Below are 27368 nucleotides of genomic sequence, written 5' to 3'. Positions count from 1 at the left end.
TGTTAGCGAGTGAGTGAGAGAGGGAGAGAGTGAGTGTTAGTGAGTGAGTGAGGGAGGGAGAGAGTGAGGGAGGGAAGGCGGGGTGAGTGAATGAGTGACAGCCAGTGAGCCCCAGTTAGTGCATGCATACCAGCGAGTGATTGAGTGGGAAAGGGAATGACTGAATGAATAATTGCCAGTGAGTGACTAAGTGAGTTTGTGAATAAGTGAGTGAGGAGTACCAATGAGACAGTGAGAGAATGAATAAGTCAGTGCGTGAAAGAGGGTCAGTAAGTGAGTGAATGAGTGAGGGAGGCAATGGTTGAATTAATGAGTGAATGAGTGCATTAGAGAGTGAGTGGGGAGAGAGTAAGTGAATGAATGAGTGTCAGTGAAGGAGTTAGTGAGTGAAAGAGTGAGTGAGCAACAGAAGTTAGTAAGTGAATGAGTTACTATGAGGGTGTGAGTGCATGCCTATAAGACAGTAAGTGCCATTGAGTGTGAGTAAATGGGTGAATGAGTGTCAGTGAGTGCGTGAATGCCAGTGAGTATGGGAGGGAGATAGTTAGTGTTAGTGAAGGAGTGAGGGAGGGATGAATGAATGAGTGAGAGCCCTGAGTGAGAGCCCGTCAGTGCCAGTGACTATGTGAATACCAGTGAGTGATGAGTGATGAGAGGGAGTGAGTGCTTGAATAAATGCTAGTGAGTAACGAGTAAGCGTACAAATAAGTGAGTGAGTACAATTGAGCGCATGAATGAATGAATATGCCAGTGTGCGACAGAGTGCCAGTAAGTGAGTGAATAACTGAGTGAGTGTTAATGAGTGAGTAAGTGAGGAAGACAGTGGGTAAATTAGTCAGTGAGTCATTGAGTGCAAGTGAATGTGTTTGCAAGTAAGTGGGGAGTGAGCAAATGAGTGAGTGAGCAAGCGAGTGAGTGAGCAAGCGCCAGTAGCGAGTGAGTGAACGAGTTGCTGTGAGTGTGTGAGCGAATGCCAATGAGAGAGTAAGTGCCATTGAGTATGAGAAAATGAGTGAATGGGTGTCAGTGAGGGAGCGAATGCCAGTGATTGACAGCCAGTGAATGAGTCAATGAGTGTGTGAGTGAACACCAGCGTGTAAGTGAATCAGCAACTCAGTGATGACCAAGAGTGAATGAATGAACACGTGCCAGGCAGTGAGGGAGAGATCGTGTGAGTGAGTAAAGTAGTGAGTGGGGGAGTGAATGAGTAAATGAGTGAGTGACTGTGTGGGTGGTTGGGTGAGTGAGGGGGTGTATGATTGAATCATTCGGTAAGTGAGTGTACTGAATGAGTGAGTGAATAAGTGTCAATGAGGAATGAGTGGTTGAGTCAGTGAGTATCAGTTGTGAGTGAGTGAGTGAAAGAGTGAGTCAGTGTATGAGTAACTGGGTCAGTGAGTGACGGGATGAATGAGTGAGTGCCATTGAGTGAATGAGTGGGGAGAGAGAGTGCCTGGATAACTTCCAGTGAATGAGTGAGTGGCAGTAGTAAATGAGTGAATGAGTGAGTTAACATGTGTGAGTGAATGTCAATGAGTGAGTGAGAGCGAGCGTGTGAATGAATGAGTGAGGAGAGAGAGAGTGAGTGAATGAATAAATGCCAGTGAGGGAGTGAGTGAGTGAGCCCCAGCAGTGAGTGCTAAATTAGTGTGAATATTTGAGTGAGTGCCATTGAGTGGGTAAATGCTTGTGTGTGCCAGAGAACGAATGAATGACTGCATTTGAGTGAGTGAGTAAATTAGTGAGTGAGTGAACAAATGCATAAGTGCCAACAAGTGTATGAGTGCCTGTGCATTAATGAATGAGGGAGTGAGGGAGAGAACGAGTAAGAGAGTGCCAGTGAATGAGCGAGTGGGTGAGTGCATAAACGAATAAGCCAGTGAGTGAGTTAATGAATAATTGTCAGTGACTGAGTGAGTGAGTGAGAAGAAAGAGCAAGTAAACAAATAAGTGACAAGTGAGGGAGAGAATATGTGAATGAGAGAGCGCCGATAGTGAGTCAGTGAATGGGTGAGTGAATGAGTGGGTGTGTGGGTAGGTGGGTAGGTGGGTGATTGAGGGGATGTGTGAATGAGTGGGTACATGAGGTGATGAGTGAGTGACTGAGTGAATAAATGAGTGAGTGCCAGTGAGTGAGTGGGAAGAGAGTGGATAAATTAATATGTGTGAGTGGACTGAGTGAATGAGCACAAGTAGTGAGTGAGTGAATGGGAACCTGTTTGTGTGAGTGAATGCTAATGAGAAACTGAGTGATGAATGAGTGAGTCCCAGTGAGTGAGTGATTGAGTGCCAATGAGAGAGTGAGTAAATGAATGCCAGTGAATGAGTGAGTGCGACTGAGTGAGTCAATAAGTCTGTGAGTGAGTGCCATTGTGTGACGAGTTAGCAAATGAGTGGGGACACAGTGAGTGAATGAATGTGTCAGGCAATGAGGAAGAGAGTGTGTGAGTGAATGAGTGAGTCAGTGAATGAGCAAGTGAGTGAATAGTTGTGTAAGTGGTTGGATGAATGAGGGGATGCGTGAGTGGATGCATGATTGGGTGACTGAGTGTAATGAATGAGTGTAATGTGTGAATAAGCAACAGTGACGGAGTGAGTTAGTGCGTGAGTAAGAGAGTGAATGAGTTAATCAGTGAATGAGGAAGTGTATGAGTGAGTGATTGTGTGGGTAAGTTGGGGAATGAATGAGTGAGCGGATGTGTTAGTGGATGAATGAGTGAATGAGTGCGAGTGAATGAATGAGTGGGGAGAGAGTGAATGAATGCATAGGTTCCATTGAATGAGTGAGCATCCCCAGTAGTGAATGAGTGAGTTAGTGCGTGTGAGTGAATACCAATCAGTGAGTGAGAGCCAATGAAAGAGTTAGTGAGGGGTGAGAGAGGGTGAATGAATGAATAAGTGGCAATGAGGGGGTGAGTGGGTGAGTGAGTGAGCACCAAGAGTGAATGAGTGTGCATGTTAGAGCGAATACCATTGAGTGAGTGAGTGTGTGCCTGCCAGTGAGTGAGTAACTAAATGAGTAAGTGAGCGAGTGAAGGAGTGACTGAGTGATTGAATGCATAGCTGCAAATGACTGCATGAGTACCAGTGTGCTAGTGAGTGAGTTAGTGAGGGAGGGATTAATTGAGAGAGTGAGTACTAATGAATGAGTGAGGGAGGGAGAGAGTGAGTGAGGGAGGGAAGGGTGAGAGAATGAGAGAGCGAGAGACAATGATTTTCAGTGAATGTCAGTACCAGTGAGTGACTGGTTGGGGAGAGAGAGTGAATGAGTGCGTATGTGATTGCGTGAGTGAGTGCCAGTAAGTCAGTGAATGTGTTTCAGTGAGTGAGTGAAGGAAACAATGGTTGAATTAGTGAATGAGTGAGTAACTGAGTGCAAGGGAGTGCGTTAACAAGTGAGTGGGGAGAGATTGCGTGAATGAATAAATTTCAGTGAGCGAATGAATGACTGAGTTACTGTGAGTGAGTGAATGCCAATGAGAGAGTAAGTGCCCTTCAGTGTAAGAGAATGAGTGTCAGTGAGTGAGTGTCAGTAAAGTGAGTCAATGAGAGTGTGAGTGAGTGCCAGTCAGTCAGTAAATTAGTGACACTGTGGGAAGAGAGAGTGAGTGAATGAATAAGTGCCAGCCAGTGAGGGAGAGAGTGTGTGAATAAGTGAGCGCCAGTAGTGAGTGAGGGTGTGAATGTGTAAGTAAGTGAGTGAGTGATTGTGTGGGTGGTTGCATGAGTGAAGGGATGTGTGACCAAGTGAGCGGTTGCATGATTGGGTGAGTGAGTGTAATGTATGAGGGAATAAGCACCAGTGAGAGCGAGTGGTTGAGACAGTGAGTGCCAGCAGTGAGTATGTGAGTGAAAGAGTGAGTAAGTAGCTGAGTGAGAGATTGTTTGGGTGGGTGGGTGTATGAGTGAGTGAAGGGATGGCTGAGTGGATGAATGAGGGAGTGCCAGTGAGTGAATGAGTGGGAAGAGGGAGCAAGTGAATGGGTAAATTCTAGAAAGTGAATGAGTGCCAGTAGCGAGTGAGTGAATGAGTGAGTTTGTAAGTGTGAGTGAATGCCAATGAGTGAGTGAGAGCTAGTGAGTGAATGAATAAGTGCCAGTGAGGAAGTTAGTGGGTGGGTGAGTGAGTGCCAGTATGAGTAAATGTGTGGGTTAGTGTGAATGTGCGAGTGGCTGCCATTGGGAGAGTGTGTGCATGTGTGTGCCAGTGAGTGTGAGAGAATGAGTTTGTAAGTGCCAGAGAGTGAGTAAATGAGTGAGGGAGTGAACGAATGCATAAGTGCCAACATGTATATATGATTGCCAGTGAGTTAGCGAGTGGATGAGTGAAGGAGTGAATGAGTGAGTTAGTGCCACTGAATGAGTGCTTCTGAGTGATACGGAGCCAGTGAGTGAGTGAATGAGAGGGGCTTGAATGAATAAGTGCCAGTGGGGGAGAGAGTGGGTGAGTGAGTGAGGGCCAGCAGCGAGTAACTAAATTAGTGAGTTATCTTGAATGTGTGTGAGTGTCATTGAGAGAATCAGTGTGTGTGGGTGCCAGTGAGTGTGAGAGAATGAGTGAGTGAGTGAATGAGTGAGTGAGTGAACGCATGCATAAGTGCAAACCAGTGTTTGAGTGCCAGTGAGTTAGTGAGTGAGGAAGTAAGGGAGAGAATGAGTGGATGAATTTTAGTGAGTGAGTCAGTGAATGCATAAGTGATATTACAAGAATGTATCAGTGTCTACCAGTGACTGACTAAGTGAATGAGTGAATCAGTGAGTGAGCGTCAATGAGTGCCAGTGAGTGAGCGAATGCTAGTGAGTGAGTGTGTGAATGAGTAATTTGGTGAGTGCCTGTTAATAAGTAAGTGATTGAATGCGGGATTGAAGAGAGTGAGTGAGTTTTGGGATAGAGAGTGAGTGAGTAAGGACAGAGAGTAAGTGATTGAATGCTGAGTGATTGAAGGAGAGACTGTTTGAGTGAGTGAGCGCCAGTCGTGAGTTCATGAGTGATTGAGTGCATGAGTGAGTGAGGGGGGTGGGTGCATGAATGAGTGTATGCCAGCGAGTGAGTGAGTGGGGAGATGGGGGAGTGAATGGATAAGTACCAGAGTGAATGAGTGAGACAGTGAGTGAGCGTGAGTGAGTTAACCCCAGTGAACGTATGAGTGAGTGACTGAGTCAGTGATGTGAGTGAGTGAGTGCCAATGAGTATGTGAGTGAAAGAATGAATGTCAGTAAATGAATGCCAGTGAGTGTTAATACCATTGGGTGAATGCCAGTGAGTGAGTGTCATCAATGTGTACAGGGAGGCCTTAGGGAACATCGAGAACTCACAACACCTCGGAATTGTCCTGTCAGCCAAAGCACCTGAAGAGATGAAGAAATCCAGCATCACCTCCGGTATACTAGCAGAGCCTTTGGTGGTCCAAGGAAAAAGGTTTTTGAGGGTGTTCCTACACCAAGACCATGGTTTACAGAGCTGTGGTGGTTCCCACACTCTTATACGGCTGAGACGTGGACTACCTACAACAGACAAGTCAAGGCGCTGGAACAGTACTACACTGCTGCCTGAGCAAGATCCTACAAATCCGCTGGGAAGATAGATGCACTAACACCAGCAACCTCGACCAGGCCAACATCCCCAGCATCGAGACACTGACCAACATTGATTGGCTACGATGAGCTGGGCACGGCGTCTGCACGACCAACACAAGAGTCAATAAACAGGTGCTTAACTACCAACTTCGGAATGGCAGCTGGATCCCAGGTGAGCAAATGAAACATTTCGATGACATTCTCAAGGCCTCAGCGGCAAAGTGCAGATTTCCCACAGACTCTTGGGAATCACTGGCCCAATACCATCTCAAGTGGAGGAGGAGCACTTCGAGACTTGCCATCAGGAAAAAACAGAAGCCAAGCAAAAACAAGATATGGAGCGCGCAGCCATATCACTGCCCCACCCACCCCGTTCCATGACTACCACCTGCTCCAAGTGTAACAGAGCCCGCGGTAGCCTCATTGGTCTGTACAGCCACCTATGAATGTACCCTCAGAGTGGAAGGGATTCATCCTCATCTACGAGCGACTGCTGGTGATGATGCCAGTGAGTGAGTGTAAGCGCCAGTGAGTCAGCCATGCTGGCTCAGTCATTAGCACTGCTGCCTCAGAGCGCCACGGGTCTGGGTTTGATTCCAGTTTTGGGTGACTGTCTGTGTGAAGTTTCCTTGTTCTGGCTGTGTCTGTGTGGGTTTCCTCTGAGTGTTCCAGTTTCCTAACACAGACCATTTTTTTGTGCAAATTAGGTGAATTGGCCATGATAAATTGCCCATAAAGTCCAAGGATAGGCAGGCTAGCTGGATTGGACATAGGCGATAGTGTTCTAGGGATAGGGTGGTTTGCTTTTTGGAGGGTCGGTGTGCACTTGTAGAGCCAAAAGGCCTGCTTCTGCACTGTAAGGTCTCTACTTTTAAAAAAAGAGTGCAGTGACTGGCTGGGTAAATATTGGAGGGCAGATTAGAGTCCCGGGTGAGTTGGGGTATTTTATGGGAGAATGCCTGGAGATAGATTTAGAAGCGCGGGGGACAGGGTGATCAGATCTGGGTGGTGCACTGCCTGTTCAGGTTTGGTTAGGATTGGGGATGGCGGGGGCGAGATCAGCTGCTAGTTACTGAGTCAGTATAGAAACAACTTTGTAACAATTCTAGGATGCCTCTCCAGGTAACCAGCGCATCGTGAGCTCAAATCGCCCGAAACTGAGCTCATTTTACATTTCAAGGACAATAACAGCGTATTTGAAGCAAAACCAGATAGTACTGGAGAAACGCAGCATCTGTAGACAGTGAAATATAGTTACGGTTTCAAGTCCAGTGACTTCAAAACAGTGCTTTTGTGCATGTCAGGACTTCCAATGTTTTCTAATGCATCATGTTTTCTCAACTTTCACTGCTCTGTCACTATTGTTGCAACTGAATACCTGTACCAAAGTTTTGGAGAAATCCGTACAGCAGTGACTTTCCAAAAAGTGAATGCCGTAAGTATTTCATGGAAAGAAGATCATGGGACTAAGAAGAAAAGTGTAATAATGTAATAAGTGTACTTTATTAACAATTCCTAGATAAACAATGGAATCTTGATATGCTGTGTCTTATAATGCTCTAGTCATCATTGAAGGTTGTTGTCTGGTAAGTCAGAGATCAGGAGTACAGATAATGAAGAAGGGTAATTGGATCTGCAATGTTCACTCTGCTTTCTCCCCACATACCTGCTGCCAAACCTGCTGATTTTTGACAGCAATTTCTGATTTTTCTTTCAGATTTTTAGCATCCGAAACTCTTTGTTTAAATTATTGTGCCGATAAAGGAAATGCACTCCTATTGGCATCTGCCTATCAATATTCACAAAAACCTGGATCAAGCAAATCTTATTTATGTATTTTATGTTTTTAAAATGAAAATTAAGTAACACAAAGCTGTTTTCACCAAGCTCAGAAAAAGAGCTGATAGCATAATGTGAAACAGGAAGTTAAAAAAGACAAAGTAAGCACAAAGAAATCTTTTCATGGTTAAAATTAACCTATGTTATGCTAAATTAATTCAGGTTTAATCAGAGTAATCTTTCAAAATAATCTTAATGCCCGCAGTTCTTGGTTGGTTTGATCATGGCAGCTAGAGTATAGTGTGCAGTTCTGGAAGCGACATCACAGGAGGAATGTGAAAGAACTGCATATGGTGCAGAGGAGATATATCACGATGCTGCCTAGCCGGGAGAATTTCAATCATGAAGAGAGATTGGACAGACTGGGGTTATACAGACGTGGAGTCGTAGAGTTATGCAGCACGGAAACAGAGTCTTCGTCCTAATATGTCTGCACTGATCAGACATCCCAATCTTCCAGCAGTTGGCCCATAGCCATCTAAACCTTTCTTATTAATATACACGTCCACATGCCTTTAAAATGTTATAATTATACCGGCCTCCATCAGTTCCTCTGGCAGCTCATTCCATACATGCACCACCCTCTGCGTGGAAAAAGTTGCCCCTAGGTCCCTTTTAAATCTTTCCTATCTCACTTGAAACCTATGCCCTCTAGTTTTGGACTTCTCGTCCAAGGAAAAAGACCTTGACTATTCACCCTTTCCATGCCCCTCATGATTTTATCAATCTCTGTAAGGCCACCCCTCAGCTACCAATGCTACAAGGAAAAAGTGCCTGCCTACCAGCCTCTCCCTATAACTCAAGCCCTCCAACGCTGGCAACATGTTTGTACATCATTTCTGCATCATCTTAAGCTTAGCTACATCTTTTCTGTAGAAGCATGACCAGAATTGTACGCAGTATTCTTAAAGTAGCCTGGACAATCTCTTGAACTTCCGCAACATGACATCTCAACGCCTATTCTCAATGCACTGACCAATGAAACCAAGCATGCCAAACGTCTTCTTCACCATCCTATCTACATGTGACTTCACTTTCAAGGAACTATATACCTGCACCCCTAGATCTCTTTATTTGGCAATACTCCCCAGGGCCTTACCATTCTGGCCTGGTTTGCCTTACCAAACTGCAACACCTCACATTTATCTAAATTAAATTCTATCTACCAGTCCTTGACTGAATGGGCCATCTGATCAGGATCCCATTGTAGTCTGAGATAATTTTCTTCGCTGCTCACTACAACACTATTTTTGGTGTCATCTGAAAGTCAATAATCATACCTCATATATCTACCTTCAAACTATTCATATAAATAGAGCAGAGGAGTCTGAGAGGGGGCATGATTAAACCATGCAAAATTATGAGCTGCTTTGACAGAGGGAACACGAAAAGCGTTTTCCCCTTGATGGAGAGTTCAATGACGGGGCAAAGATTGAAGGTAAGGGGCAGCAGGTTTAGAGGGGATGTGAGGAAAAACGTTTTTTTTTCACCGCGAGGATAGTGGGAATCTGGAAATCATTGCTTGTAAAGGTGGTAGCCTCATAGCAATGAAGGAGTATTTGGATGTGCACTCGCGGTGCCAAGGCATAAAATACTGCGGAGAAATGTGATTAGAATTGTTACATGGTTGTTTTTGGCTGGTGTGGATGCGATGAATCGAATCGTGTTGTTTTTTTCTGTGCTTCGGTCTTTATGACTCTATGAGTTCTTGTATGTATAAAGGAGTGACGAGATCTGGGTGTCCAGGCTCATGGTTCACACTGAGCTAGTGCAGAGATGAAAGAATTAATGAAGGGCTGTGTGACTGTTTGCCTGACTGCCAGGATGAATTGAGGGAAGAACTTGCCCGTGAAATATTCGACTGATCATTGGAATGCATTCCAGATGATCTGCAGTGGAGAGGTAGGGGTCGGTGTTAATGCAAAATGAATGCTAAAAAAAAAACTCAAGGAACTGTTTGCAAAATTCCTATTATCAGTGAAGCAGGTTCAATGTAATAAATGTCTCCTAACTAGGTTGGATAGCCTCAAGCTGCCGTTAAGTGTCAGGTTGAATGGAAGCTATTTGTTCCCACTCTAACAAGACCAAGGAATTGAATGGCATCCTCTAATGTCTATATCTTTGCTGCACAGAGAAGTGAAAACTATCGTATGAAGGTCAGATAGCTGATCGGGCGTCATGGCTGGTTTGCAATGTCGAGAATCATAGAATTCTACAGTGCATAAAGAAGCCATTCAACTCATTGGATCGGTATCGACCTTCTCAAGACCATCTCACCCAGACTTACCCCTAAAACCCCACCTTGCCTATCATGTCCCTGGATATTAGAGGACAATGTAGCACGACAAATTCACCTAACCTTCATATCTTTGGTCTGTAGAAGGAAACCAGAGCGCTCAGCAGGAACACATGCAGCCAGGTGGAGAATGTTCAAATGCTATACAAACAGTCCCCCAAAGTTGGAATTGAACTCAGGTTTCTGGCACTATGTGGCAGCAGTGTGAACCATAGAGCCACCGTGCCATCTTGAGCAGTGCTAATAGTTTGGGTTCAATTCCTGCTCTGGATGAGATTACCTTGAAGGGCTCTCCCTCTCAACCACTCAGGTTGCCTAAGGCATGGTGATCCTTGGGTTAAATCATCTCCAGTCAACTTTCTCTCATGAGTGAAGAGCCGACAATGGTGACTTTACCTTCATCCCTCAATTCCAGAATTCTTCAACAACTAAATAATGCATGTTACCTTTGGAAGAGTGGTTACATTAACTAAGAACTTTCTTTCTGACACTAATACAGACAGAAAATACTTACTGCCCAAATGCAAAGTGAGAAGTAGAACGTAAGTCATCAGCTGCATTCTTGTCATCTTTAGTCAGTTTCTGGGAGAAATTTTCCAGACCTTGTTTCTTCCTTCACTGTCCAGTCCAGCTATGCTTCACAATGGAAGTAAACTGTCGTCACAGCAAGAGATTTTCGCCAATCTTGAAACAATATAAATAGGAAAACGTGAAACACCCAGGGTGTGAAATAGTACGGTGGAACAATATTACAGTCTCACAAGGAAAGGTGATCCTATCATTCCCGTGATTATTAGTTGAAAAAAGTCACCCCCTTAGCTGCAATCTCCCTGATTTTCTTTTTTCTCCAAATTTCGTTTTGGAAGTAACTATTTACTTCAGCTTCCACAATCTTTCTAGGCCGCATGATCTATACCAAAATATCTCAGTGGATACGGATATTTATCAGGATATCACCTTTGACTGCTTTGTGAATTGTTTTTTATGATTGCCTTTGGTTGCAGATAATACTGCCAATGAATCATTTCCTTTTTTTTCTCTATTTGTTTTGTCTAAACACTTCATGTTTTGTAGAATATTGTTTTTAATTGATTTCATGCGCTTTCTCTGTCAAGAGCAACTGAGATCTACCATTCTGGTAAACCCTGCAAATTCTTTGGCTGGCATCCTAATATACAAACCCAAATTGCCACAGAATCATCCAGATTGGGTTCAATCTGATTTTAAAAGAGTTAGCACAACTCATTTGATTTATTTACTCTTTACTTCCATTTAAAAAAGATGCATTTTAGTCAACGCACTGACGTCTCTTGCTATCTCGCAAGACAAGCACGTCCCTCGCATTTCCAATCTTTTTTTTCAAAAATTAATTCCAACGCTAATTTTTCCCACTCTGATGTTAACTGTGGAGTCATATGAACAGAAAACTTTGTTTTAAACGGCACCTTATAAACCAGTGCTCTCAATAAACTGGCAAAAATTATATACCTCAAATACCGTGAAGTTTATCGTATTATCGTGATCTATCCCACACGGTGCAAGTGAGAAGGCTCTCTGCCCATACATTTTATTAAAGGCAAAGTTGCATTATTATTTAAGCGATTTATGCTGTTAAAAAGTATAATAGTGATGTGTATACCTCATTACGTTTGTATTACTTAGCGAGTTTTTACATTGATTATACGTACTTTGGCTCAACAGGAGTATTCGATCTGGAAGAATTTTGGTCAACCACTAAACTCCTCATCCCAGACGTGTTAGGTAATAAAAAGTTTGCTGTGCATATACTTTAATGGCAGTTGCTGCATCTTGGATTTCAGGGATTGGGTTAGTAGCTGCTGGGGATCTGTCTGTGCATCTAAAGTAAATAATTAAAGCATAAGTATTTCTGTACAGTCAGACAGCATCGAAGGAGCAGGAAGGTTACCGTTTCATTCTGAAGCCCTTCGTCAGGACTGGGGAAGGGGAGGGGAGCCCAGAAATATATAAAGGGAAGGGGATGGGGCGGATAGGTGAGACGAAGATAGGTGGCTGCAGGTAGGAGGATATTGTGGTTGATCAGTGGGAAGAGTGGAGCGAATAGGTGAGACGGATGATGGACAGGTTGGGGAAGAGATTTTGAAGCTGGTGGAGTCAATATTCAGGCCATTGGGCCGTAAGCTCCCAAGTTGTTGCTCCAGTTTACGTTTGGCCTCACTCTGACAGTGGATGAAGCTAAGGATAGACATGTCTCTAGTGGAATGAGAAGGGGAGTTATAGTGGATGGCAACTGAAATGTCGGGTTAGTTGGTGCGTGCAGACCACAGATTCTCCATAAACCCCGAGTCTGCAAATGGCCTCCCCACTATAGAGGAGACCGATTCACCCTTCCCAATGACCAATCACAATAACGCCCTACCTGCATCCACCTATCTCCATCTCACCTGCCCTTCCCGTAGCCCCGCTCCTCTCCCTCTGCTTACTTGGAATTGTTTACAACCCAGTTCAGGACTCAAAGGTTTGTCAGAAAGTTATGCAAGCTACTTGGCTTTCAGATTGGATGAGGGACCTTTTGCTGATTCAAAGAAACCTTTATTTATTTTACAGTTAAATTTGGGTAGTTTTCATTTCAGTTCTGTGAAGACTTTGAAACAGGTTGAAAGTATTGAGCACTTCTCCTGAGCAGAGAAGGATGTGTTGAGTGAGATCCTTAGAGTGACGTAATAGACCCAAGCCCCCTTGGAAATAAATTAAGTGATCTTTGACCCTAAGGGTCAGACGAATAAGTATTGGTTGCAAAGCAGATTAAAAACCTGGAAATCGGCTTATTTAAGCTAGGTGCAATGAGTTGAAGTACATGACATCTTTAAGAAGACACTATTACAGTCTTCAGTTCGAAAATTGGCGCCTCAAGTAGCGTAAACCTAGCAAGGGTTTGAAGTACAGTGGTACACCAACTGGCGAGTGTACTTCATGACTCAAGTTTTGTATGCTTCACAAGGAGTAGAGTTTAGAGAACGGCACCAGAGAGCAGTGGGCACTATACAAATGCTGTGTTTGTTTCCCTATAATTTGTACAGGAGAATTTCGAAATTAATGATGTTGGAAATTCCTTTAAAGCTAATCCTTCCTCATTTTTACTGTACAGCGTTGAATTTCATTGAACTGCTATTACAGCAAAATTCGACATTCCAAATCTCTCTCACATAAGCATTAAATGGGACAATCACAAGAGCATCAAATGTAATGGCGCCCCGTTGAACTGGCGTCAACAATTTATTTAGAGCTAGTGTGTTTTGGTGGAAAATATGAGGCTTTTTTAATCTCAGAAACAATGCTGTATAAACCTCAGAAGAAGGTGGGCACAGTGACAATGGTTGTCCTGGCATCATCATGGTCACTGGCTGAGACGCTTCAGATAGATGGTTGACACAGCATCGACTGCCAGCCTGGAAAATAGGGATTTTTACGGGGCAGGTGGGGAGTAGAAGAGAGAGGGTCTAGTCGAATGAGCTGTTATCTTCTTGGATGAAGACCTGGAGTTTTTTGACATCAGTCCGAGAAAATAACACAGACTTGTTAATAACACAGAGCTACAAAGCTATGGGCGAAGCACTGAAAAAGGTATTAGAATAGTTAGGTGGTTGTTTTTGACTGGAGCAGAGTCAATGCACCGAAGGGCCCATTTTCTTTGCTGTAGGTCTCTAAAGACGAACGTTTGCAGGAAAGACAAAAAAAACTCAATTCAAGCTGCCACCTCTGTTTCTCAACTGTACAAAACAGCTTTTGGGTCTTTCGAGAATCCTCATGTGTCACGGCTTATATATTTCCTTTTTTTTGTCTAATTAACGAACGTATCCATAAGATCATAATATACAACAGTAGAATTCGACCATGCGACTCACTGAGTCTGCTACACAATTTGATCATGGTTGATCATTCTTCTGCCTTCTCCCCATAACCTTTCATCCCCGTCCTGATCACAAACCTAAGAGGTAGGGCTGAAGATCGCCCTCCTCATCTCAGTTCTCAAGTGTTGTCCCTTCACCCAGAGGCCATACCCTTATGTTTTAGTTTCGCCCACGAGTGGAAACGGCTTCTCCCTGCCCATTGTATCGAGGCTTTTCAGTGTTCTGTAAGTATCAATGAGATGGTCCCTCAGCCTTTTAAAGTCCATCGACCACAGACCCAGAGTCCTCAATTGCTCCTCATAAAACAAGCCTTTATCCCTAGGATCATTCTTGTAAACGTCAACTTAACCATTTCAACATCAACACATCCTTCCTGAGATTCGGGGCTCAAAGCTGATCATCATATCCAAATGCAGTCTGACAGAGCCTTAGATAACACTGTGTGGAGCTGGAGGAAGACAGCAGGCCAGGCAACATCAGAGAAGCAGGAAAGCTGACGTTTTTGTTCGGGACCCTTCAGAAATTTCTGCCTGCTGTGTTCCTCCAGCTCCACACTGTGTTACCTCAGACTCCGGCATCGGTAGTTCTTACTATCTCTGACAGAGCCTTATACAGCCTCAGCACTACATCTTTGCTCTTGTATTCTAAACCTCTTCAAATGAATGCTAACATTGCACCTACCCTCCTAACTGCCAACTGAATCTACGTGTTTACACTGAGCGAATACTGTACTAGGATTCTCAAGTCCCTTTGTGCTTCAGATTTCCGAAACATTTGCTCATTTAGGAGATATTCTATGTCACTATTCTTCTTTCTAAAGTGCAACACACTTTCCCACATTGTAAGCCATCTGCCACTTATCTGTTCATTCTCCTAGCCTGTCCAAGCCCTTCTGCAGCCTGACGCCTCTTCAACATACCAGCCACTGTACTCTTCTTTCTGTCATCTGCAAATGTTGTAGCATTGCCCTCAGTTCCTTTTTCCTGATCGTTAGTATATCATATGTAAACTTGAGATTCTTAACAAATTCAAAAGGCTATCAGAATTGGCTTCAACCCCTACATTGGGCAACTGAGATCGACACCCTCCAAACCCAACAATGAGAATACATTTATGCTGTCACTTGTAATCGTTGAGTTTGCATTGTAAGTAGATAAACGGTGTGAGTCTATTTCGTCTTGGTTTGTTGCTGAATTCAGAATCTGAAGCACTGTCTCACATTGTACAGCACGGTAGTCTCACAATATGAGGCATCTGGGTTCGATTCCAGCCTTGGATGACTGTCTTTGTGGAGTTTCCACGTTCTGCCTGTGTCTGTGTGTCTTTTTTTCCAGACACTCCGGTTTCCCCCCCACAATCCAAAACTGCGTATTTTAGGTCGGTTGGCCATGTCAAACTGCCCTGTACTATCCAGAGTTGTGGATGGATTGGGGAAATTCGGGATTATAGGGAAAGGATAGGAGGTTGCGTCTAAGGGGATGCTCTTCGAAGGGTTTCTGCAGACTCAGTTGGCTGAATGACCTCTTTCCACACTGTGGAATCTATATTTTTATTATTCAGTGAGAGACCACTTTGTAAAGCCAAAACATTTTAAATTATGAGCTATCAAGCCGGGCTCCTATCTGGGATCTGATTTGTCCAATAATAACATTTGCTGGGATCATAACACAGCCAAGATTCATCACTTCAGATCTCATTGCATTAGCTAAACATTTCAGTTGTCTTTCTTGTGGCTCACAAAGGTAACTAATGCCCTCCTGACAATTTAGCACATTACCCAGTTGGCTGCAATCAGCCAACAATGCAATCATTCGAAGTGAACCAGCGTTTAAGTTATAAATGTTCATCATTACGTGATTATTCACCATCCAATATTCAAATGAACACATTTGCTCCTCGAAATCCCATCTCAGTAGAAACAAAAATGACTTTTTAACCTGTTTCTTAAAGACACAAAATAAAAGTCTATGGCATGTTGATTACCACAGAGCATATGAACATTTCTTTATGGATCGAAAGGATGCAATGGTTGTACAGTTGTATAATCGATGAACGATGAATTCTGAGACCCATGCCATTAATCTAGAGAGCTGTGTTCAAATCTCATCATGGCAGATGATGGAATTTTAAAATTCATATTTTAAAAAAATCTCCCAATGACGAGAAGACCATTATTGATCGTCGGAAAACTCATCCCTACTCGTTCACTAGTGCCCATCCTTACCTTGTTTGACCTATTTGTGACTCCAGACCCACGGTGGTATGGTTGACTCTTAACCGTTTTCTGAAGAAATTAGGGTTGAGCAATACATGTTTGATAAAGATAGTGACGCCCACTTCCTGTGAATGAATAAGTTACAAAAAAATGCCACCCTGTCCTAAGCCACAGTTAAGCCATCCAGCGTTCACACTTCGATCAACAGTTAGAATTGTAGAATCCCTACAATGCCGAAAAAGGCCATTTAGCCCATCGAGTCAGCACTGACCCTCAGAAAAGCATTCCAAACACCCCATCTTCCTGCAAGGAGTTTTTAATCACGGCTAACCTACACCTCCCTAGACACTCCAAGGCAATTTAGCACAGCCAATCCACCAAACCTGCTCACTTTTGGACTGTGGGAGAATACCAGAGCACCCAATGGAAATCCACAAAGACACAGGGAGAACATGCAAACTCCACACAGATATCCATTCAAGGCTGGAATAGAACCTACATCCCTGGTGCTACGAAGCAGCAGTACACACCACCGTGCCACTACGAATCGCTACTCTGCTCTCAGCACAATTATTACACCCTTTGTCATTTACATTGGGCCTCCACACCATTTGTTTCTTCATCTCTCCGGATCCAAATTATGAAAAACACAATTTTCCAAACTCTTTCAGTTCTAAAGAAGATCATATCAGACTCAAAACCTTAGTGGTTAATAAGTTAACAGCACATGGGATCCAGGTCCTGTGTCCAAAATTAACTGAGTGGTAGGAAGCAGAGGGCAATGGATGAAGGGTGACTGAAAGTTAGCGTCCAGGATTTTTTAGAGTTAGGCACTCAGACCCTTGTCATTTGTGTACACTTTAATTAATGTAGAATTTTTGATCAGTAAGTTCACAAATGATATAAATATTGGTGATGTGGCAGATCACGAGGAGGACTATAGGGCAATATAAACAGGATTGAGGTATGGGATGAACAGTAGTAAATGGAATTTAACCCATAAAAGTCAGAGGTGATGCACTTTGAATGGATTAACAAGGCAAAGAAGTACATGCTTAATGTTAGCACTGTAAACAAGGTAGATAGGGTTACAGAAACCTTGGTGTGCATAGCTATAGACCCTTGAAATCCATTAGACAAATAGAAAAGGTGGACACAGGGGATAAAGACGACACATGGGATATTTGCCTTCCTCAGTCAGGGCATTGAATACAAGTGCAGGAACGATTATGATGGCAGTTCTGTGCGGTGTTAGTTCACTCAGTGTTGGGGTAGTCTGTACAGTTGCAGTCCCCATCTGACATCAAACTTATGCCCCTGGTATTTTATATTTCCACTCTGGGAAAAAGACTCTGACTATCCACTCTATCCATGCCTATCATAATTTTTTATGCTTCTGTTAGGTTACCGCTCAGTCTCCAAAGAGTCAGCGAAAACAATTCAAGTTTGTTCAACCTTTCCTTACAACTAATAAACTCCAATCCAGGCAAAGTCCTGGTAAGCCTCTACTGCACCCTCTCCAAAACCTCCACATCTTTCCTATAGTTTGGCAATCAGCACTGCACACAATACTCCAAATGCGACCTCACTAACATTTTAAACAGCTGTATATGTCTCGGCAACCTGTATACTCCATGTCCTGACCAATGAAGGCAGCATACCATTAGGGTTCTTTACCACTTTATCCTCTGTTACTTTCAGGCAGCTACGGACTTGCGTGCTGAGAACCCTCTGTGTATCAATGCTCGGAAGGGTCCTGCCGCTTACTGTATGCTTTCCTGTTGCATTTTACTTTCATATAACATTTGTCCAGATCAAAGCCATCTGCCTTTTCTCTGACCAACTTTCCAGCTGACCTAAATCCTGCTGTACCTATCGACAACCTTCTTTTTACAACCTGCAACTCCATTAATTTTTGTGTTGCCTGCGAATTTACAAATCAGACTACCTACGTTTTCATCCATATCATTTCTATAAATTACAAATAATAGAGGTCCCAGCATTGATCTTGGTGGAAGACTACTGGTTGCAGACCTCAAGTCAGAATGTGTGTGTGGGGGGGGAGGTTTATCTAGACAGATAAGACATGATAAGATGTGTGTGTGTGCGGGGAGGCTTATATAGACAGATAAGACGTGATAAGATGTGTGTCTGCGTCTACATAAATGATGTCTGTACTTCGGGGGTTATCAGAAGAGATTTTACCAATTAGACCTCTTCTCAGAATTTAGGAGATTAAAATTGGGAGTATGTGAATGTTAGTGATGATTATGTCTGCAGGAATTGTGTTTGGTTGCAAATCATTATCAGATCGCATGGAGAGGTTGGAGGATCAGTTAGATGCAATGATGAATTTATAGGAGCTACGGCTGTGATGGATGGCAGTTTCAAGAAGGTAGAAAAGCCACACATACAGTTGGGTTACCTCGAGGAAAGGTAGAAGACATACGCAGGTAGTCGAGGAGTCTACTGTGGCTATCCCCATCTCAAACATGTGTGCTGTTTCGGAAATTGTAGTGGGTGATAGACTGTCAGACCAACGTAGCACTGACAGCCAAGTTTCTGGTCCAGAGGCTGGCTCTTTTGGAATGAGGGGTACGTCAGGTTCCAAGCAATCAAGTGTGATAGGGCACTTGAGTCCCTATCTCTAGTCAGAGGTACAGACAAACGTTTCTGAGGCCGGCAACGAAACATCAGAATGGTGTGTTGCCTGCCAGGTGCCAGGGTCAAGGATGTCTCGGAGAGTGTACAGTATAATCTCAAAGAAGAGAGAGACCAGCGGGATGTTGTGCACATTGGAACCAACGACATATGAAGAGACAGGAACAAGGTTCTGACGCGAGAATATAGGAAATTAGGCAGGAGGTTAAAAAAATGGTACTCCAGGGTTGTAATATCTGGATTACTCCAATGCCACGTGCTAGTGAGAGCAGGAACAGGAGGACAGACCAGATGAATGTGCGACTGAGGAGTTCTTGCAGGGGAGAAAGATACACATTTTTGGATGAATGGAACCTCTTCCGGGGTAGAAGTGACCTGCATTAGAAGGATTGGTTTCACCTGAAATTGAGGTGCCAGTGTCGGACTGGGGTGGAAAAAATTAAAAATCACACGAAGCAGGTGATAGTCCAACAGATTTGTCTAAAATCACAAGCTTTCTGAGTGCTTTGCCTTCGTCAGGTGAAGTGAATTTGGAAGGTAAATAACATTCTGGCAACCAGATTTTCTGGATCCACCCGGGAAATGGGAGATAAACTGAGAAAAGGGATCCGTGTGAGTCTGGTGCAGTTTGGAAAAGAACCAAGTCAAATAGCCAAGGCAGGCAGGAACAAAGTAGACAATGAGATAGAACCGATAAATTAAACTGCATTTATTTAAATGCAAGAGGTCTGACAGGTAAGGCAGATGAACTTAGGCCATGGTTGGGAACATGGGACTGGGATATCATAACTATTGCAGAGACACGGTTCAGGAATGGGCAGAATGGGCAGCTTAATGTTCCAGGGTATAGATACAATAATAAGGATAGAAAGTGAGGGAAGGTGGAGAGGGAGAGGTGTTTTTAATTCGGGACGACATTACGGCTGTACTTAAGGCAAATATTCCACGGACTCAGTCCAGTGAAGTTATTTGGGTGGAACTGAGAAATATGATAGTGATGATCAACTTATTGGCGTTGTATTATAGACCCCACCACCCCAGCACATCCCCAGCCCCGACCACCAACACCACCACGACCACCACCACCAATTGTCAGCAGGAAACTGATACGCAAATTTATAAGGAGATCTGTTATCTATCAGAATAATAGAGTGGTAATGCTTTGGGATTTTAAATTTCCAAACATAGACGTGGACTGTCATAGTGTTAAGGGATCGGATGGAGAGGAGTTTGTTTAGTTTGCACAAGAAATGTTTCTTATTCAGTGTTTGAATGTACCTACTAGAGAAGGAGCAAAACATAACCTTCTCTTGTCATGTGAGGCAGGCAAGTGACTGAGCTGTCAGTTGTGGAGCACTTTGAGAAAAGTAATGAAAATTCTATTTTAAAAATTTTAAAAGTTTTAAAATAGTTATTGAAGAGGATAGATCCAACAAGATTCCAGGCAAGATATTAGTAAGGAAAATTAAAGATCACGGTATCGGAGGTATTGTATTGACATGGATGGAGAACTGTTTGGCAAATAAGAAGCAGAAAGTTGGCATAAATGGTCCCTTATCAGAGTGGCAGGCAGTGATGAGTGGCATGCCGCAGGTTTGGTGCTGGCACAGCAGCTGTTCACAACATACATTAACGATTTGGGTAAAGGAATTTAATGCAATATCACCAAATTTGCAGATGACAGTAAGATGGGTGGCAGTGTGGCTTGTGGTAGGATGCTCAAAGGCTGCAGAATGACTTGTATAGACTAGCTGGGTGGGCAAATACTTGGCAAATGCAATATAATATGGATAAATGTGAGGTTACCCTCGTTGGTCGCAAAAACTGGAAGACAGATTATTATCTGAATGCTGGCAATTTCGGAAAATGTGAGGAGCACCCACACCTGGGTGTCATGGTGGAGCAGGGTCTAAAGATTAGCATGCAGGTGCAACAAGCTGTCAGGAAAGTTAATGTTATGCTGGTCTTCATAGCAAGAAGATTGGTGTATCAAAGTAAGGATGTCTTGTGCAGTTATGCAGGGCCTTGGTGAGGTCACACATTGAGTATTGTGTGCAGGTTGGTCTTCCAGTCTAAGGAAGGAAATTCTTGCTGGAATTTTGAAGAATGAGGAGGGATCTCACAGAAACATATAAAATCCTGATGGGTCTGGACGGATTAGATGTGGGAAGAAAGTTCCTGATGTTGGGGATATCCAAAATTAGGGTTTGCAGTCTAAGAGTAAGGAAGAAGCCATTCAGGACTGAGATGAGGAAGAACTTCTTCAATCAGAGAGTGTGAACCTGTTGAATTCTCTCCCACAAGATGTTGGATTCATTGGATATATTCAAGCGGGAGCTGGATGTGGCCCTTGTGGCTAAAGGGATCAAGAAATATGGAGAGAAAGCGGGAACTGGATACTGAGATTTCATGATCAGCCATGATCACATTGAATGAAAGTGCGGGCTCAAAGGGCCGAGTGGCCTTCTTCTGCACCTATTTTCTATCTTTCTGTATTTCTATGATCGAAAAGTTAAAGTTCTAACTTGGAGGAAGGCCGATTTTGACGGTATTAGGCAAAATTTTTCAGACGTTGATGGGGGCGGATATTTGCACACAAAGGGGTGGCTGGAAAGTGGGAAGCATTTAAAAATGAGATAATGAGAGGCCAGAGGCAGTATGTTACCATTACGGTGAAGGGCAAGGCTGGTAGATGTAGGGCATGCTGAATGACTAGAGAAATTGAGGTTCTGGTCAAGAAAAAGAAAGAAGCATGCGTTAGTTATAGACAGCTGGGCTCAAGTAAATCCCTGGAGGAGTATAAGGGTGGTAGGAGTATACTTAAGACAGCAATCGGGGGGGCAAAAAGGGGACATGAGATTACTTTGGAAAATAGCGTTAAGGAGAATCCAAAGGGTTTCTACATGTAATAGAGCCCCTTAAAGATCAGCAAGGCTACCTACATGTAGAACCGCAGGAGATGGGTGATATACTAAATAAATATATTGCATCAGCGTTTATTGTAGATAAGGATATCTAAACTAGAGAACTTGGAGAAATAAATAGAGGTATATAGTGTCCATGATACAGAGGATGACGTGCTGGACGACTTAAAATGCATAAAAGTGAATAATTCCTTTGGAACGAGATTGGGTGTACCCTAAAACCTGTTGGGAAACTAGGGAAGTGATTGCTGGGCCACTTGTTAAGATGTTTGTATCATCAATAGCCATGGGTGAGGCGCTGGAAGACTGGAGGTTGACTAACGTGTAAGTAAAAGCCAGGGAACTCTAGCCCAGTGAGCCTGACATCAGTGATGGTCTAGTTGTTGGAGAGGATTCAGAGAGATAGGACTTTCATGTATATTGAAATGCACGGCCTGATTAGAGATACTCAACATGGGTTTGTGCTTGGGAAGTCAATTTTCACGAATTAGATTGAGTTTTTTTTAAACAAGTGACAAAGAGTATTGATGAAGGCACAGCAGTAGACGTGATCAATATGGACTTCAGTAAGGCGATTGATCAAGGTTCCACATGGTAGACCCATTAACAAGGTGAGATTACAAGGAGTACAAGGAGAACTAGCCATTTGGATACAAAATTCGCTCCGCGGTAAGAGACAGAAAGTAGTTTCGGAGGGTTGTTTTTCGGACTGGAAGGCTGTGACCAAGTGTGTGCTGCAAGGATCGGTGCTGGGTACACAGTTTTATTTTTGTTATTTACATCAATGATTTTGGATATCAATATAGGAGGTAAGATTAGTAAGTTTGCAGATGACTCCAAAATTGTTGGTGTAGTGGACAACGAAGTTTATCTCAGTGTACAATGGGACCTCGATCAGATGGGCCAATGGGCCGAAGAGTGACAAATGGAGTTTAATTTAAATAAATGTGAGGTGCTGCATTTTGGTAGCACAAATCAGGGCAGAATTTAAACACTAAATGGTAAGAAATTGGGAGTGTTATCGAACAAAGAGACCTTGGAGTTTAGGCCCATAGTTCCTTGAAAGTGGAGTCGGAGGTAGACAGGGTAGTGAAGAAGCCATTTGGTATGCTTGCATTTATTTGTAGGTGAGGAGTGTAGGAGTTGGGAGGTCATGTTGCGACTGTACAGGACAGTGGTTAGGTCACTTTTGGAATTTTGCGTTCAATTATGGTCTCCCTGCTGCAGGAAAAATATTGTTAAACTTGAGATTGTACAGAAAAGCTTTGCAAGGATGTTGACAGGGTTGGAAGGTTTGAGCCAAAGGGAGAGGCTGAATAGGCTGAGGTTATTTTCCCTGGAGCATCGAAAGCTGACGTGTGACCTTATAGAAGTTTATAAAATCATAAGGGGCGTGGATTGGGTGAATAGTCAAGATATATTCCCCAGGGTAGAAGAGTCCAAAGCTATAGGGTGTAGGTTTAAGGTGAGAGAAGAAAGATTTAAAAGGACAACTTTTTTTCAAGCAGCATTTGGTGCATGTAAAATATGAGCTGCCAGAGGAAGTAGTGGAGACTGGTACATTTAAAAGTCACTAGAACGGATACATATAGAGGAAGGTTTTAGAAGGATATGGGACAAATGCTGGGAAGTGGGACTGAGTCAGATTAATTCAGGATATCTGGTCGGCATGGATGAGTTAGACCGAAAGGCCTATTTCCATGTTGTACATCTCTATGATTCTATGTTAATATTAAAAGACAGGGTATTTAATGATAAACTATTTCCATTGGTTGGAGATTCTAGAACTGGTTGACATAGTCTGAGAATTAGGACCAGAGAAATATTAGGAAGAACTTCTACATACAAATTTTGGTAGAAAATTGAACTCTCTTCCAGTGAATGCTGGATCAGTTGTTGGTTTAAAATTGGAGACAGATCCAATTTTGTTCAGCAATGTATCAAAGGGTAAGAGCTAAAGGCAGGTATATGGAGTTAGGCCAGAGATCGACCATGATGTCATTGACTGGCAGAACAGGCTCAAGGGGCTGAATTATCCACTGTTCCTCCTGTTCCTGTGTTCACTGGAGATAAAGTTGGAAATAATTTGTTATTTTAAAAACGACACCCAAATGCCCAGATTTATTGCTGCTTCTTTCAAATAGCTTTCCCAGGCTTCTTTCTTACTAATCAGGAGATTGTTGGAAAAGATTGCTTCCTGCTATTTTAGCATTTAACACGCTAATTTATATCAATATGCTGATGTTTCATTTTAATTATTTGCTATCCACCACAACTCACAGATCCCCAAAGCACTTTTCAGAGACTCAGTGATATAGTTAGAAGATGTGTTCTCTAACTATAACAGCTATTTCAGTACATGTGCCCCAAATCTTGCCCTTTTAGATAATGGACACAATACCCAAGGCAAGCTCTCTTCTGGGGACTGGTTTCAAATCCTGTCATGTATAATGATGGAATTTGAATTCTATATATAAACAAACTCTGGAATTAGAAGGCTAATGATGACCTGTGCCTGCAAAACCCATCTGGTTCACTGTTGCCCCTTTATGTAAGGATACTGCCATCATTGTCTGCTCTAGTCTACGTCTAATCTCAGACTTACAGCAATGTTCTTGACTCTCACCTGCCCTCTGGGCAATTAGACATGGTCGATAAATGTTGGTCTAGCCAGTGACACCTACATCCCGTGAATACATTTTTTTTTAAAAAACTGCATTTAGAACCTATGTTCTCCAACTCCTGTTCCATGAGTTCTCTTGCGTCGGTGGCACTTTTGTAACCAGCCCTCCTCTGACTTGGGTTTCTGCTGAGGAATATGAAAAGATTTATCAATGTTCTAAGTGTGAATAAGGCGCTTCTCCCACTTCTCATCTCGAGAGCAAACGTAGCTTATTCGGTCTCTTCAAGTCACTCCAAGTCTTTACAACCATGCCATTCTGGGAATTCTAGCTGAGACCTAGCAACTAACTTATGTGGATATCATTGAATTTCTTTCTCTTTCTGCACAAGGCATCTTTCCACAAACTCACATTATGTACTGTTCTGTCTTGATTGATCACTCTCACATGTTTCACTATTTTCAGTAGAGACTAGAGATCGCCTTGTCCACATACCCATCAACAATTCTACCCTTATTTTTTGTATTGCATGTGTCATTTTCTTCCATAAAAAGTTGAATTTGTACCCCTTCAACTCCCAAAAGACATGTTTATCTTTCCATTTACTTGGTCTGTCTGGGTCTTCCCAAACTGTTAGCAGTTGCTAACTCAATTTTCAACTTCTGGGACATGTAAAATTTTTGGAGGTGTACACTGTATAGCCAAATTCAGAACATATTTGCACTGCATCCTTTTCTGATAATAGTCTTTTTTTTTTGTCTTCAGTCTTTTATATTCTAGAATCACACAACAGAGAAGAGGTGGTGTTGCCCATTAAGTCTGCACAGACCTATCTACACTAGTCCAACTTTTCTACTCTCTGTTCACAGTCTTGAATGCTATGACATTTCAATTGTTCATCTATGTATTTTTTAAACGTTTTGAAGTTGTCTGCTTCATTTGCCTTCTCAGACAGTGCATTCCAGAATGCTACCACTTACGGAATGGAAAAGTATTCCTCAAATCCCTCTAAACCTCCTGCACTTCATTTTAAAATTATAAATACCACCTCCCACATCCCAACAATTATTCAATCTTCAATGAAAGGAACAGCTGTTTTATACCCACACTGTCCATAGCCCTCATATTCTGATACAACTCTATCAGGTCCCGTCTCAAACTTCCCTGCTCCAAAGATAACAACCTGACACTATCTAGCCTGTCTTCCTTGCTGAAATGCTCCATGTCAGGCAACATCCTGGCGAATCTCCTCTGCAACCCCCCCAGTACAATCACAACAAAGCAATCTTTCCTACTCAGCTATACAATTCACATTCTTTTTTGGTCTTCCATTTTTATTGTCCTTCATCTATAAAATGCTGAAATTTTATCTCCGTCACTCAGTTAATCCCAGATTGGAGAATTCTTCCTCCTTTTTCCACTAGACCTACCATTTTCTTCGCATGACTGGGAATCATATTAACTTTTATAAATCTTCCAAATGAGGCCAATGATCCAAATTTTATGGTGAACCGACACTGTTGTTCAAAACTTCAAACGGTGATCAGTTCTCATCTCAAAGAGGCACATATGAGGGTTTTTTTTCACCAATAAACCACTTCTGCTGTCTTTCTGATAATAGATCTCTGGATGTCCTGTGGTGACTGATCATGTCACATTAGTTACTCAGTGTAAATTTTGGATGCCCTTTTGCTTGAGTTGGTGCACAGTCTTGTGAAAGTACGTCAAAACCTGCGAGATCTGCCTGCTATGTGCAACGCGATCTTTATCAGATTTTGGTGTTTGTGGTTTCTGTGTTGTGTTGTGACTTACTATAAACTTCTATAAATAACTCTTGCTCCAAAATATGCATAACATCATGTTATTTTTCAAGAAAAAGAAAAGCATACTGTTCTTTTTGACAACCCTATTGTCATCTTGTTCGCACATTTATGTGAAAACGGCATGTCCCATTGCTGTGGGATTAGCAAGGACAATATAAACATTCGATAGTAGATGATAGATTTGTAGTGATATGAGTGAATTAGTAATCCAAAGGCCCAAACTACAAACTCCGGGAAATGGATACAAAATGCAGCACGGAAACGGGTATCATTTAATTTGTTAACACTCAAAGCTTGTCACAGTAAGCATAGCAATTACGTAAGAACAATCAATTCTTGAGAAAACACATTTGATTCATCAATGACATTAGGGAAGGAAAATAGTTCTTCTTATTCAGGCTGGTGTCCATCAAACATTGTCTGGTTCACTTAAAAGGGTTCTGGCCATATAGCCAGTTCAAAGGCAATTAGAGATACCCACTTACTGACATAGACAGTAACACACACACACACTCGCACTAACAAATATATGTGGAGTAATATACATGCACAGAATAACGTGCACACTTGTATGAAGATGCACAACACACCGTAACACACACGCACTATCACACACCCACACAGTAACAGTACACACTTGGTCTAACACACACTGTAACACAAAATTACACACACACTAACACATGCACATGCAGTAACACACATACGTTAACATATCCATGCGCAGTAATGCATACATACACACAAAAGCACGCGCACATACATTCTCACCTAGTTTATATATATGTATATATATATCACAAACATTATGGGACCCAGTCTCCAGTCACAGAAACAGGCTTCTATCTCCTACCACCACCAAAACTGTCTCCTATCACTATGTTGGAGATGCCAGTGTTGTACTGGGTTGTGCAAAGTCAGAACTCACATGACACCAGGTTATTGGCCAACAGGTTGATTTGAAATCACAAGCTTTCAGAGCGCTCCTTCACCCAACGAAGGGGCAGTGGTCCAAAAATTTTTGATTTCAAATAAACCTTTTGGTCTATAACCTGGTGTCGTGTGACTTCTGAATTTGTCCTACTACTAATTCAAAAGACACAAAATATTTGCTTGGTGGGAAAATATATAAACCTATATGTTAGAACTAGAGTGATCAGAGACGAGTCAACGAGGGATTTTTGTCATCCAATTTGTCTTGTCATTCTGGAGCACTCGCCTGCAATACTCTGGTAGATCTAGAGTTCAACAACAAATAACAGAACATATATTTTCTTCAGACAGACCAAATCCTGCGGATGCAGTGAACAAAAGTGCTGGAAATCAGAGCTCTGATGAAGTGTCATCTGCACTTGAAAAGTTAGCTTACTCTGTCTCCATGAATGCTACCTGACCCGTTGTGATTTCAAGCATTTTTTTTGTTTTCAAGAGAGATTTGTCAGTTTTTGTTTGAGGGCGATCGTTGGTGGTGAGTCTGAGTGTGTGTGTGTGTGTGTGTGTGTGTGTGTGTGTGTGTGTGTGT

The 27368-nt window shown here is 42.7% G+C and overlaps 1 protein-coding gene across 2 annotated transcripts in view; it reads right to left on the bottom strand.

Moving 5' to 3' along the window:
- LOC109931807 (GPI-linked NAD(P)(+)--arginine ADP-ribosyltransferase 1-like) overlaps positions 1-27368 on the bottom strand; it is a 44713-nt gene that overhangs the window by 5889 nt on the left and 11456 nt on the right. Inside the window, exons 1-2 of one of the 2 annotated variants that reach the window (XM_048620862.1) lie at positions 15827-15875; positions 10227-10396 (exon numbers count right to left, since the gene is read on the bottom strand). In XM_048620862.1, coding sequence (XP_048476819.1) covers positions 10227-10281 — 55 coding nt within the window. In that variant the 5' untranslated portion in view covers positions 10282-10396; positions 15827-15875. Of the gene's footprint in view, positions 1-10226; positions 10397-15826; positions 15876-27368 lie in introns of those variants that run through there. The other variant, XM_048620863.1, reaches the window with a different exon arrangement.

This window comes from Rhincodon typus, chromosome 48, assembly GCF_021869965.1.
Source record: "Rhincodon typus isolate 14 chromosome 48, sRhiTyp1.1, whole genome shotgun sequence".
NCBI lineage: Eukaryota > Metazoa > Chordata > Chondrichthyes > Orectolobiformes > Rhincodontidae > Rhincodon > Rhincodon typus.
Note: the sequence above shows the minus strand (reverse complement) of the source record. Positions and strands in the feature narration are given on the sequence as shown.